Consider the following 14,475-nt stretch of genomic DNA (forward strand, 5'->3'; position numbering starts at 1 on the left):
CACGGTTTCTACTTGTCTCAGTCACCACATGCCATCTCGTTTATCTCCATCCTCCATCCTAGTAGCTCTGTTTTCCCAAGATTGGTGTCTAGTCCCAAAGTTACTCTTTTCCACTAGCTTTCAGTTCCTCTGATCATGCCAATGGAAAAGTCTCCATTTACAGCCAGTCTTTCTTTAACACTTCTCTAACCCTGCTAATCTCCCCTTTTAATACAAAATAGGCCGTGGGCTCTTGGATTTTTAACAAATAGCAATGTCTAGCTAATCAAGTTTGTAGTTTTTTAAAAAGCTGTGTTGTTTTTTACAATTATTTCCTTATGGCTGGTGATGATAGCTTTCCATTGAGGATAGAGAGTTTTCTTTTTTAAAAAAATTATTAAAACCAAGGAATCAATTTAAAGAAAATACTAAGTAGTTGCAGGAAGTACATAGCTGTAGCAAAATTGGTGAAGGTGGTACTTGGAAATGGCAGGCATTTGGGGAGCACTCATACAGCAGTTCTTCGTGGCTGCTTCTCCCCACCCCCAACCCCCTTCTTTCTCCCAGCGGGAAGTGTAACAACTTCTTCCACTTAACTGCTCTGTGCTGCTTTTGTACTGCAGGATACAGGGTAAGTTGCATAATATTAGGTCATTGAGGTCTCTATATGTGGGCATAAGTAACGTGAAGGGGGAAAGCAGAGAACCCAGGGAAAATTAATTTCCAGCCCTAGAATCCCTCCTGATCCCTGATCAATGTCAGTGTATATATTTATAGAGTTGACACCAGTAATACCATCTTGTTTGGTCTTAATGCTTACCCACCCAGCCCTGATGCCATTCTCATCTCCAGCCACCATCTTATCCATATTTCAGCCGCGCCGTGTCCCCTGCTGTTTTCCGAACACCTCGGCCCCTGCATGCCTCTGACCTCTGTTCAAATGGTTTCCCTCCTGCAGCTTTTCTGCCCATTGCAAGCCTCCGCATCTCTCCACTGGCAAGGTTTCCAGGAAGCCTCCCCAGATCCCCAGCTAGAATGGCTGGTTCCCTCTTTAGTGCGCCTGTGACAGTTTGCTTATACCTTCCTTACTTGTCCTATCAAATCTGGGGCTCAGTAGAATGAGGGATTGTGAACCTCAGTTTCCAGGTCCGGCACTGCATCCACTGGCTTTGGAGCCTTCATTAGATCTCTTTGAGGACTCCTGGACTCCACTTCTTCATCTACTAGCTGACAGTTTGGATGTGGTGGGAGTCTTCTGTTTGTTTTCTTTGTGTTTCTTTTTGTTTTGTTTTTTGTTTTTTGTTTGTTTGTTTGTTTAAAGAGATGAGGTCTCGCTGTGTTGCTTAGGCTGGTTTTGAACTCCCGAGCTGAAGTGATTCTCCCACCTTAATCTCTTGAGTAGCTGGGATTACAGGTGCACGCCACTGTACCCATCTGGTGGTGAGTCTTTTTGGCCTTACAGTATGTAAGTTTATGGAGGTGTTAGTGTTATTTCTGTAATGTTCTTCTCTCCCACTGGATTGTAAAATCTTGAGCAAATGATCCCCAATTCCAAACACCTCTCACTTGTTCCTAGTAGATGATTAGTAATCCAGTGACGGTTTCCTGAATAAAAAAATGTTCATTTGAGATGCCTAAAACCTCTAGAGTTCTAAACTCTGCTGCCTTTTCTTGATAGCAGGCATATTACATTTTATATGTTCCCATAACTGTAGCTAATCAAAGCGTTTCTGTGTATTTCAACCTTTTTTCATACATTTAGTTTGAAGCGAAACAAAGCTGTCATATTTAACCTAACCAGCAGGGGGCAACCTTCTCCCAGGAATCGCATTGTGATTCACTAGGCCTTGGCAGTCTATAGACAGGACATGGGCATGAGTTTTTCTCTCTCTACCAGACATCTTAGTGATGAACTGTGCTGGCAGGAACTAAATATCATCTAGCGTGACCTAAAACCTCAGAGTGCCAAAATTTGGGTGTTAGGGAACACCTGCCTGTTTTCAAAAGAAGGAAGAAAATACGGTACCTACCGGCATATAGTGGATGCTAAACACATGAGTGGCAAGAACTAGGAACTGAGGGGAAAGGGGGTGGTGACTTCAGCTTTCAGGGGAGATTTAAATGAGGAGAAATCTATTGGACAAGGAAAACTTCAGTTTATGAGAAATATCTAGCTTTTAATGAGTATTGCAGGTGTGGGGGCAGCTTAGAGCAGAGGGACCCCAATTATCCAGTGTACTGCTTGGGATTGAATGAGCAGTGTAGCCAAGATGACAATGGCAGATTTCTCCTTTCCTCACATTTGGGTTTTCACTGCAAAGGCTCATTTGGCAGTTCACACATTTATAAAGTAGAGCCTTGGTTCTGGATTTGCTGGTGACATTAGATGATCCGGGAATATTGCCTTCTCTCTCTCATGCCTTGGTAAAATTTACCTCAATGAGATTTGGAGGCAGCTGTGAGATTTTTCTTGGACATTTAAAAATAATGAGGGTAGAAAACCTTGCAAGAAAATGGCATTTTGATGTTTTCTTTCCAGAGGAGGAAATTTTAACTTGACATTTTAAAAACATAAAGTAGCTTTGGCATCAATGTAGTTGGTATCTCTTTCCTGCTCTTCCCCTGGCCAGTTTTTCTTCATGCATTTGAGCCCTGGCTGCAGTTTCTTCTCTTTTGAAATGGAACCATGCAGGTGCCTTCCTATGGCTTTGGCGTTTCTCTCACCTGCAACAAGTTATAGTCAGAACCATTCATCCAAACCCTTCACATTCCTCCCCAGGTCAGAGTGATCCGTGAGGGATGGACTCACATAGGGCCTTCCCCGGGCACAGACAAGGCTCCAGGTGCTTGGCACTTGGGTCTATTTTAAGCCTGTTCTGCCTTGCAGCAGGGAGGTGGGTCTAGGGTCTAGTATGTGCTGTGGATATTAAGAGACTTCAAGGACACTTCCCCCCATTTATCCCGGTTATGTCCCCTGCTAAAATAGGTTAACGGTGTCTAATTAACCACTGAACATTGTCATGCTGCATAAAGATAGCATCCTGGCTGTTCTCTGAGCCGTGGTACTTTATCTCCATTTAGATCTCTGCAGTATTCCATTAAACTCGAGAGAAACATTTTAACTGAGATGATGTCTACATTAGGGCTGCCTTTTACCCTTCAGCACATAACCCATGTAGCAGCAGTTAAGGCCTCTTCTCTCTGGTGAAGAAAATCCAGGTTGTTTCATGGTCTCTTCCCCAGAAGTTCATGGGGTCCCTGCAGTCGGGGGTCATAACTACCTGCTAGTCCCACTTGATCATGATGGCCAGATCAGGCCCCCTGATGCAGCAGGGAGGAGACAGACCCCGCAGGCAGGAATAAAACTATGAGGATCCAAGATGCCGCTGTGGTCCCACGTGGCTGAAGTCACGGATGTGCCACTGGAATCCACCTTGTGCTCAGCTGCCCAAATCACACCATTGAGTGTCAGTGTGGGCTCCAAAATGCCAAAGAAAGGGATTACATTTGAGCAAAAGAAATTCAAAAAGGGAGGAATATGGAAATAAAAGTGACTTAGCTAGACAGGATTTCTTTTTGCTATGATGCACACTGTTGCATTGTAAATATGACAAATCACAGAACAATGAAGCCAAAATTAACTACCAGATCATCAGGAATGACAAAGCTACAGCCGTACTATAAGTTGAAAGGATGTCCCTGTCCTGAAAATATTAGTTGGATTTGAAGCAGAGGAGCATTTCCCATGCTGTAGAAATGCCTGCATGTCTCCATGGTGTAAGGGCTGGGAACTGAGCTTTGGAGTCAGACACTCTGCTTGCATTCTGGCCCTACCACTTTCTAGGTAGGTGACCTTAGGCAAGTTACTTACCTCTCTGAGCTCCTCACCTGTAAAACAGAGAGAATAAAACAAGGTACTATGATACTGAAATAAGATAATGTATACTGTATAGGATGTATGTGATTATATAATTGTATAATAGTATTATAAATAATATAATGACAGTGGCTGGTGCCTAACAAGCTGGGTAGATATTGACTGTTGTCGTCAGTCGTCGTCATCCTTCTTAGGGCAGGTTTGTGGGGGAAGGGGCAGCATAAAGGAAGGGTGGGCCGGGGCCTGGAACTGGGCTTTCTTTCCCCTGAGAGTTGACAGTGGGTGTGTTGAGCCAGGCAGGAGAGGCTCAGTGTGGGTCAGAGAGAAGCTGGGATGAAGACCAGGAAGGGACTGGGTGAGTGTGGAGCTGAGAACTGGGCTTTAAATGCAGGTCACAACAGCAAGACAACCCCCTTCACCTTCACATCCTCTACCTGAGAAGCCAAGCTTCTGAGTCCTTGGCAGCTTCGTGGCTGAGCGTTGTAGGCAATTTGGAAAGGGCCATCAGCCCGCTGTGATGTGGGGAGGGGGAGCTGGTGTGTCTTTCCTCCCTCACCCTGCTCCACAAGGCGGAGGTGACAGAGAACGTTTGCTGTCACTGTCCCGGGTTAAAACTTCATTCTGCGAAATGGCCAAAGCAATCAGTGAGTGATGGAGTAGCTCTTAAAAAGAAACCTGGCATTTAATTAACTTTCCAAAGTGCTGGTTCAGCAACCTCTATGTATTACGTTTTGAATATTGAACAAGCATCTCTAATCGGATCTAGATTGCTCTGGGCCTGGTGTGGTGGTGAACACCCGCTTAGTTTTCATGAACACCACGGACTCGGGCGTGAATTTCGGGATCACTCAGGAACAGAGACTTCACCTAGTGGACCATTCAGGCCCCTTGCTATTTCTTCCTCCTCGCATCATTTAGGTCAAGTCCATGTTCATTAACACTTCTGTTAGAAGAAAGTAGGCAACTCAGGAGGAGAAGGCAAATAAGTTTCAGTTTTGCTGCTTAGCAACTGGAGTATTCAGCTGAATGTCTCAAAGCTTAGGGCAAGGAGTCTCATCTACGTGACTAGGTCCCATTTCTAGAAGTTACTACCTCAGAGGGATGAGGAGTAAGCCCAGCCCATGTACACTGAAAAAGCTTCCGGGGGTGACTCTTGTGCACCACTGTTGAAGAACGACTAATTTAAAAGATTCTCTCCAGCTTCCAATTCGCTGTCTATACCATATCGTGCCTTCCATTAGGAGAGAAAATCAAGAAGGGACCGTCTACATAGTAAGTCCAAGCAGATGTCTGGGTGCCTTAGGGATATTAGATAATCAACTGGTATCTTCCTTTGAAAAGGCTTGAGGCAAAGTGTTTGGAATCTAGGGTGAAAGTCAGGAGACATGGATTCTAGTTTCAGCCTCATCACTAACTAGCTCTGTGATTTGGGTGAAGCCCACAGCCGCAGTGCCCAGCGTCCCTCTCTGTGTTTAAAATTGTTCTGCTGAAACCTGCTTTTCCTCTTCTCCAGAACTCAGCCGAGGTAGTGTTTGTAGATGTGAATGTCTTTGAAGAGGATTGAAAAGTGCTCTGTGTGAGGTGATCTTGCTGGAATTATTATGATTTGCCAGGTTCCCCAAATTTCTAACAGCCACTTTTGAGGAAAAAGGCACGGGGGCCCTGAGTGCAGAAATAAACCAGCAGCCCAAGGCTATGCTGATCTCAGCTCTGCAGACAGCCTGCCAGGGGGCTGGGACCAGGCCACACAAGCCTCATCGACAGCCTCAGTTTCCTCAGAAGTTGGGAATGAAGTGTCTGTGAAGAGGTGCTCCAGAACCCATAATTCTTTACCTCAGCCTCTGTCCCCACACAGTCTGGGAGGCAGACCTTCCGTATCAGATTCTTCTCTGATTACCTACCCTGTGGACTGTGGTAGACTACTGTGTTTTAGGTTCTCATTTGTTTGCTTGCTTGTTTGTTTTTAACCTGTCACCAGTAGTTTAAAAATACACTCAGGGCTGAGCACAGTGACCCATGCCTGAATCCCAGTGCTTTGGGAGGCAAAAGCAGGAGAATTGCTTGAGGTCAGGAGTTTAAGAACAACCTGGACAACATAGTGAGACCCTGTTTCTACAAAAAAATAGAAAAAAAAATTAGCCAGGGACAGTGGCACGCACTTGTAGAGGTGGGAGGATAACATGAGCCCAGGAGTTTGAGGCTGCAGTGAGCCATGATCCCAACACTGCACTCCACTCTGGGCCACAGAATGAGACCCTGTCTCTAAAGAAAAAAAAAAAAAAGTAAATTAATTAAAAATATACTTCATGATTGGGTATGGGTACACATAAAACAGGAAACAAAACGTTTATGTAATACCTATCCTTACTATTTTCAGCATACGGTGTTTTCTGTGCTATTAAAAAAGAAAGATGAAAGAAAAATTTTAAAAGGAAAGGAATGCTGGTGGTGAGCCACGAAACTGGTTTCATGGCTCAGTAGTGGGTCATGACCTGAAGTTTAAAAAACATGGTGCTAGATTCTGTGTCTTTTGCCGGGCTCCTTGTTGCTACACTACCCTGAGGTGCCTTTGAGGACCAGGCAGATAAAGTAAATCTGTGAAGTGGGGCTTTATTTCAGAATGGCACCTTCAGTCATATTCCTGAGATACATACACAGATTATTTGCATATTCGCATTTCTATAAAGAAATGTACTCTGCCAGTTTTCCTAAAACACGCTCCCCACTTTGTCTTTTTGCCTCCTCACATTTGATAGCTGCATAGCTACAGGACGCACTTTGCCAGCCTCCTCACTCCTATTGGAAATCCAACAGCGTAGATGACATAATTGAAGACTAGTTCTGGACCCCCAGTGTCTGGGAGCAACGTGGGGTCGGGGGAGCTCAGGTTCATCCACTGCACATCCAGTATTGCCAGGCCGAAAAGTTAAACTAAAAAGTTAGAGTTCAGAAATTTGGATTTGTATACAAAATCTCCCCATTTTGGCAATGAATTTACATTACAACAGAACAAAACAAAAAATAAACAGATAGCAGTGTAGTTGAGACCAAACTCATCTACAGGCTAGGTAAGGCTGGGAAATGGCCAGTGTTCCATCTGTGACCCAGATCAGAGGCAGGGTGCACCATCCCACTCAGTGCACTCCCAGAACCTGTTATTTCTAGCAGAGAGTGAGAGAGAGAGAATGAGAGAGAAGACGCCACCTGAGGGCATCCCTGCTGCCCGTCCTTGAGGACTCCATTTGATTTTTCTCCTTCCTCTGTCGGGAGAGTCCTTGGGCTCCCCCTAGAGCGAGAGAGAGCAGGATGTGGGCTCAGCAGCAATTAAGCTGAATATTAAACTCATCCCCCTTTTGGATGTTGAGTGGATAAATGGCAATTATTCAGCCTCCCCCCAAAGATTAGCATTATCATTATTGTTTCCTTCAGACAGAATCACGGCTGGTTTTGCCACCGCACATTGTGTAGGGAAGGAACGATTCGGTCATAACTCCTGAGGGTAATTGGAGACGAATATGTCTCTTATGTACACAACAAAGGCGTCAGCCTTTCTTCGTAGCCTCTTTAATCCCAGGATTCTTCTTATCCCTGTTTTCATCCAAGCACTTCTACCCTTGGTGACATTAGCTGTGTCATTCGGACAGTGGGGGTATAGAGTTTTACTTCATGAGGACAATTAGAGGCATTGGTCCTCGGGAACGGCGTGAACTAGGAAGACAGCTTCTATCCTCCCACACAGACAGAAGGTGGCTTTGGTGGCTACTGGGTGCTCTTCCTTTAGGATTCCGTTGACTTAGAACAGGCGTTGGAAGTCTATAGCCTCCAGCAACACCAGGCTGGGGATGCCCTGGGCACCCTGCAGTGGTTTCCCCGTGGTGCCTCCCACTACCCATTCTGTTCCCCTATGCCCTCCTAACCCTCATTGCTGAGTCTCCTTTGTCTCTCTTTAAGGGTCAGAAACTGCAGCCTGGGGGAGATTCCCTTAGAGTTGTTATACCCTGTTCTTCCAGCTTGACCTACCCGTTCTCCCACCTCACTTCAGCCGTCATTCTTTCTTTTTAAAAATAGTACAGTTGATAGAGTAAATTCCATGGAAAGCAGTCTATTTAAACTTTGACAGACTTTTAAAAATAATTTTTAATTTTTTAATTTTATATTATTAATTTTTTTTTTTTTTTGAGACGGAGTCTCACTCTGTCACCAGGCTGGAGTGAAATGGCGTGATCTTGGCTCACCACAATCTCCACCTTCCGTGTTCAAGTGATTCTCCTGTCTCAGCCTCTGAGTAGCTGGGATTACAGGCACCCACCACCATACCCAGCTAATTTTTGTATTTTTAGTAGAGATGGAGTTTCACCATGTTGACCAGGCTGGTCTCGAACTCCTGACCTCAAATGATCCACCTGCTTTGGCCTCCCAAAGTATTAGGATTACAGGCATGAGCAATTGTGCCTGGCTGAAATTTTTATTTTTTAATTGACAAAAAAAAAAAAAAAAAAAAGAATGTAGGATTCTGCTTTTGGCAGGGGGAGTTATTTGCGTTTTGCAGGAATTGCTAGTTGGCTCCAAGAAACCAGTTCTTACTGGCGAGGCTGGTGGCCCACCCTGTCAAGGTCTACATCCTGCCTCCAGGCCATTTGCCATCCTTTGCTGTTGCTCATTGTGGTGCTAGATTTCTGACTTAAGATAACTCATTTAAAACAAACAAACAAAAAATCCACAATAACAGAATTGTGGAAGTTTTCCGATATACAAAAATGTAATCGCCATGTACCCAATGTTCAACTTTAATAATCATCAACATTTCGCCAGTCTTATTAGAAAACTTCAGATCAGTGTTTCTCAGAGTGTGAGTAGTGACACACTTAGATTAGAATTTTAAAATGCATATTCCTGGGCTCCCCACAACCCACCCAGACCAGCTGATTCAGAACTCTCCCTGCTAGGCCCACCAATCTGCATATCTAACAGGCTCGGTGGATGGTTCTTATGCACACTGACATGTGAGAACATGTGAGAACCGTAGGTACGCGTGTGTCAGCCAGGCCCTGGCACTACTCACCCACCATCACTCAGAAGGTCCTCTCGTCCTTCGTGTGAAGGGCACAGAAAAGCAGTTCCAAAGCCTGAAGCCTGAACTGTGAGGCGAGGGCATCCCTTTTTGCTCATTGGAAGCTGCAAGTGCTGACAGCTAATAGCATCAAATAAGACCCAGGGTCTCAGTCCTAAGAAAGCACTCTATAAACCAGTCAGTTTATTGCTGAAAAAAAAGAGGGCACTGAATCATCTGTATCTATTTGAATTTTAAGCCACTCGCTCAACCTGCACTTAAACTCTCAACAATTCAATTTGGAGTGAGGCTGATATAAAGCTGTAAGAAGGCACTACAGCATCTTTGGTTCTCTCATGCTGGCTGTGGGGCTTGTCTCTAAAGAGAACTGCAGACAGATAAAGCACTTGAGATATACTAATTTTCTTCCACTTTTGAAACCTTCCTCAAGATACTACCCTGGTGCATCAGACTAGTGGGCTCTTAAAAACCTTGTCTTTTTTTTTTTTTTTTTTCAGGTTTAGGAGGAAGGCTTCTGAAGAAATAGAAGAGTACGTTTCCAGTATTCTTATTCTTATGGTATCCTATGTTGATCTTGGTCAACAGTGTGGTCTTGGTGGTCATGACCTGTTCCACCTATGTTGAACACAGTGTTAGAAGTCTGGGGCTAGAATTATTTTTGCCTGCTGAATCCAAGGTTTGGTTAATCCCGCTTCCTCAACTGAAGGTCTGGACCCTTTCATTGATGCCCATTTCCTGTCTCCCACTGTGTGGTTTTTAGAATTATACGTCCAGGTATCAGGGGACTGGCCCATGCCTTCTGCATTATTGATATAGATGGGCAGAAGCAATACCAGCTTCTAAGCCTTGCCTTCTCATAAGACTTATATCAGAAAAGAAGGAAGTTTTCTAGATAAAGGTGGCTGTGAAGGTAGCGCCCCCAGTGTCCCACTCCTGGGGGTGGAAGGAGCATTCATGTCATAGCGTTTGTGATGCCGTCCTCTGGAACAGTGCATTGCACAGCCTGTGCAGCCACACACGGCACACCCAGTGGCCTAATTAGGTTTGACCAAGTTGACAGAGAAAAGCAGGTCCAGGGACATTTTCATCTAGAAGAAAGAAAGGATGCAATCAACATTTGGGATGTTCCTTTCTGTGTTTGAAACTCATTTTCTGCTCTCCTTTTCTTCTTTTTTGGGGGGCAGTTTTCGCCTCAGACCGCAGAGCCTGAATGGATCAGATTATGGAGGAGGTAAGAAGCCCTTGAAGGAAGTCAAAAGGTCTTCTAGAGAGGCCCCAGAACATTTCCTGGGCTACAGCTGAGGCACTGTTGACGGCAGCATTCCTGAAGACATTTGCAGTGGTCTCCTGACGCACGCTGACGCACATCTCCATGCCTTGTTGACTGCTGCCGCCTCTACCCGGAGTATCTCTCCCTTCCTTATCTGCTAACCCTGCTTATCCTTCCAAAGGTCAGCCAAAGCATCACCTCCCCTGAAACGTCTTCTCTTCCCATCCCACTCCCTCTCTGACCAGATGTTCTTTCTCCATGCTCCTCTAACCTCCTTGGCAAACCAACATTGTAATAACATGGCTAATACTTACTAGGTGTTGACTATATCCCAAGCACTGTCCTGCCAGTTTACACATGTTAAAGCATTTTCTCTCACCACAACCCCATAGTACTACTATTATCCCCATTTTACAGTTATGGAAACCAAGGCATGGAAAGGTTAAGTAAGTTGCCCAAGGTCACAGAGTTGCTAAGTGAGTAGAGCCAGGATTTGAGTACAGTTAGGAGGTATTGTGCTTTAACTCTTTGTTGCCTTGATTGTTTTCTCACCAGACCTCTAAGCTTCTTGATGGCAGATAACACATGTTCTTTATCTTTGCACCTCCAGTAGTTAGTTAATGACTAGCTATATAAATTCAGGGAAAACAGTACTAACAAGGCAAGTGGCTGTGGCACAGTGGAAGCCTGTGTTCAAATATCAGGAGAAAAGATGAGGTTTGTGTGTGTCTCTAAAATGAAGCCTTCTAGGGAGGAGATTATGCAGGGGATCCAAATTATTATTATTATTATTATTATTGTTGTTATTATTATTTTTTGAGACAGAGTCTCGCTCTGTTGCCAGGCTGGAGTGCAGTGGTGCAATCTCGGCTCACTGCAACCTCCGCCTCCCAGGTTCAAGTGATTCTTCTGCCTCAGCCTCCTGAGTAACTGGGGTTGCAGGTGCATGCCACCACTCCCAGCTAATTTTTTGTATTTTTAGTAGAGATGAGGTTTCACTATGTTGGCCAGGCTGGTCTCTAACACCTGATCTCAAGTGATCCTCCCACATCGGCCTCCCAAAGTGCTGGGATTACAACCATGAGCCACAGCGCCCGGCCCCAAATTGTCAAAGCCTTTTTTTTTTTTTTAGACACACTTATTTATAATTTTCACACTCCTTGTTTGTTTGTGTAGATCCTAGTTTCTATCTGGTATCGGTTTCCTTCAGCCTGAAAAACTTTATCATGATTTTGTAGAACAGGTCACCTGGCAAGAAATTCTGTCTGCGTTATTTGTCTGAAAATGTCACCCTCAACTTTTTACCAGACATGGAATTCTAGGCTGACAATTTTCTTTTTTTAGCTTTTTAAATAGTTATTTTATTGTCTTTGGCTTTCTTTGTTCCCTCCTTCCCTTCCTCCCTCCCTTCCTTCCTTCCTTCTTTCCTTTTCTTCCTCTCCCCTCCCCTCCCCTCTGTTTTCTTTCTTTTTTTTTTTGAGACAGGATCTCACTCCATCATCTAGGCTGGAGTGCAGTGCTATGATTTTGGCCCACTGCAACCTCCACCTCCCGTGTTTAAGTAATTCTCCTGCCTCAGCCTCCTGAGTAGCTGGGACTACAGTTGCGTGCCACCACACCCGGCTAATTTTTGTATTTTTAGTAGAGACAGAGTTTCACCATGTTGGCCAGGCTGGTCTCAAGCTCCTGACCTCAAGTGATCCACCCGCCTGTAATAGGCGTGAGCCACCTCGCCTGGCCTACATTGTTTCTGATGAGAAGACAGTCGTTATTCTTATCTTTGTTCCCCTGTATGTAATATATCTTTCCCCCATCTGCTTTTAAGATTTCTTCTCCATTATCAGTTATTTTCAGCAATTTGGTCATGATGTGCCTTGGTGTGGTTTTCTTTGTGTTTATCCTACTTGAACGTCTTGAGTCTGTGGATTTATGGTTTTCATCAGATTCAGAAAATGTTAGCCAATATTTCTTTAAATATATTTTTCTTCCCTCCTACTCCTTCTAATTACAAGTTTGCATGTCCACACAATTGTCTCCACAGGTCACTGAGGCTTGGTGTTTTTTGTTTTCAGTCTACTTTTTTCCTCAGTGCTTCAGCTTGGATCATTTCTATTGCTATGTAACTGATCTTGTCTTCTACAGTGTCTGGTCTGCTGTTAAGCCCATCTAGTGAATTGTTATTTCACCTACTTTTTTCAGTTCTAGAAGCTCCATTTGGTCCCCTTTTATGTATCTTCCATTAATCTTCTCATTCTGTGTACGTTTTCTTTCATCCTTGATAATAACCTTTATATAGACTGAGTATCCCTTATCCAAAATGCTTAGGACCAGAAAGGTTTCGGATTTCAGATTTTTTTCAGATTGTGGCATATTTGCATTATGCTTATCTAGTTGAGCATCCCAAATTCCAAAATCCAAAATCTGAAATGTTCCAGTGTACATTTCCTTTGGGCATCATGTCAGTGCTCAAAAAGTTTTGGATTTTAGAGCATTTTAGATTCTCAGATTAGGGATACTCAGCCTGTACTAGCTCTTTTCATGTTCTTTTGCTGCTAATTCCATGTATCTGTCTTTTCTGAGCCTGTTTCTATAACTGATTTTTCTTCTGGTTACAAGTCATATTTTTCTGCTTCTTTACATGATTCATAGGTTTTGATTGGATGCTGGACATTGTGAATATCATTATGTTGAGACTCAATCTTGTCTTCCTTTCAAGACTGACATACAGACACTCTTCAACTTACAGTCTGGATAAACCCATTGTGAGTTGAAAATATTAACATAAATCAAAATAATTTAATCCATAATCCCCTCTCAGGTCAAGGACCGCACTGAACATGTGTTGCTTTTGCACCATCATAAAGTTGAAAATGCGTTAAGTCAGTCAGGCGCGGTGGCTCATGCCTGTAATCCCAGCACTTTGGGAGGCCGAGGCGGGTGGATCACCTGGGGTCAGGAGTTCGAGGCCAGCCTGCCCAACATGGCGAAACCCCATCGCTACTAAAATTAGCTGGGGGTGGTGGCGGGCACCTGTAATCCCAGCTGCTCGGGAGGCTGAGGCAGGAAAATCACTTGAACCTGGGAGGTGGAGGTTGCAGTGAGGCAGAGGTTGCACTCCAGCCTTGGCAATAGAGTGAGACCCCATCTCAAAAAAAAAAAGAAAAAAAAAAGAAAGAAAATGCATTAAGTCAAACCATTGTAAATTGTGGAACATCTATATTTGTTTTGGTAAGCAGTTAATGTATTTTCTTAAATCAATTTGAGCATTTTGAGAATTGTTTCAAAGCTTCATTAGGGCAGGTCTAGAGTTAGCCCTAAACACTGATGCCTGGTTGTTCAATAAGATCTCTGTACTCTAGCTGAGTGGAGCTGAGCCTCCTCCAGTTCTGTATAAGTGCTGGAGATTGTTCAGCTCAACCTTTTCAGTAGTAATTGAAGTATCATAATGCAACCTGCATCCATACCAGCCTGAATGCGCCAGATCTCATCTGAAATATCATAATGCGTAACCCCCTCTAAGTCAAGGAGGTTGTGCTCAAGTCTGCTCAGGCTTGTGGAGTTTCACCTCACAGAGACACAGCTTAGTATCCAGTCGGTCTGGACTTCTGGAGCTTTTCCTCTCCATAGTTCCCCAGTTTTTCAGACTTTGCTTCTAAAATTCCAGCCACTTAAGCCCCACTAAACTTCAGTCTCCCTTCAACTCCATGAGACCTTCATGCTACGTGTGGGGCTTCCCCACACTGTGCCAAAGTCCAGGAATGACTTCTAGTGAACTAGGGCTTACTTCATCTGTTTTCCTGCTCTCAGGAATCAGAGTCTTAGGCTGCTTATTAGCCAGTGTCTGGAAACAGTAGTACCATGTATTTTTCCTCCAGTTTTCTAGTTTTTTGTGGCAAAAGGGCAAGTCTAGTACCACATACTCTCTCATGGTTGGAAATGGAGTCTTAAAGCCTTTTGTTCGGAACACCTTTGTATGTGACTGCATACAAAGAGAAATCAGTCTATAAAACTTAGGTAATTGTCTGATAATCACAAGACTAGGGAAAGGATCAAAAAGAACATCTATGAAATATTCTGGGATGGTGGCTAAAATGTATAATCCCAGGCCGTGCACTAATCAGAAGCTAGAGCTGGGGAATCTGCATGAATTTAAGTAAGCTCCCCACATGAATATTTGACAACTCTGTAGGGACTGAGGACCAGTGAGGGCAGGAGTCCTGTGAAAAAGTACTTCTGCCTCATGTCATTCCGAGCAGGGATTGGGGGGCGGTGAAGGTG

General features: G+C 44.1%; 1 protein-coding gene across 1 annotated transcript in view; it reads left to right on the forward strand.

Moving 5' to 3' along the window:
- IFT43 (intraflagellar transport 43) overlaps positions 1-14,475 on the forward strand; it is a 97,994-nt gene that overhangs the window by 64,578 nt on the left and 18,941 nt on the right. Inside the window, exons 4-5 of the mRNA XM_007987353.3 lie at positions 9,425-9,457; positions 10,112-10,158. Coding sequence (XP_007985544.1) covers positions 9,425-9,457; positions 10,112-10,158 — 80 coding nt within the window. The remainder of the gene's footprint in view (positions 1-9,424; positions 9,458-10,111; positions 10,159-14,475) is intronic.

Source organism: Chlorocebus sabaeus, chromosome 24 (assembly GCF_047675955.1).
Source record: "Chlorocebus sabaeus isolate Y175 chromosome 24, mChlSab1.0.hap1, whole genome shotgun sequence".
Classification (NCBI taxonomy): Eukaryota; Metazoa; Chordata; class Mammalia; order Primates; family Cercopithecidae; genus Chlorocebus; species Chlorocebus sabaeus.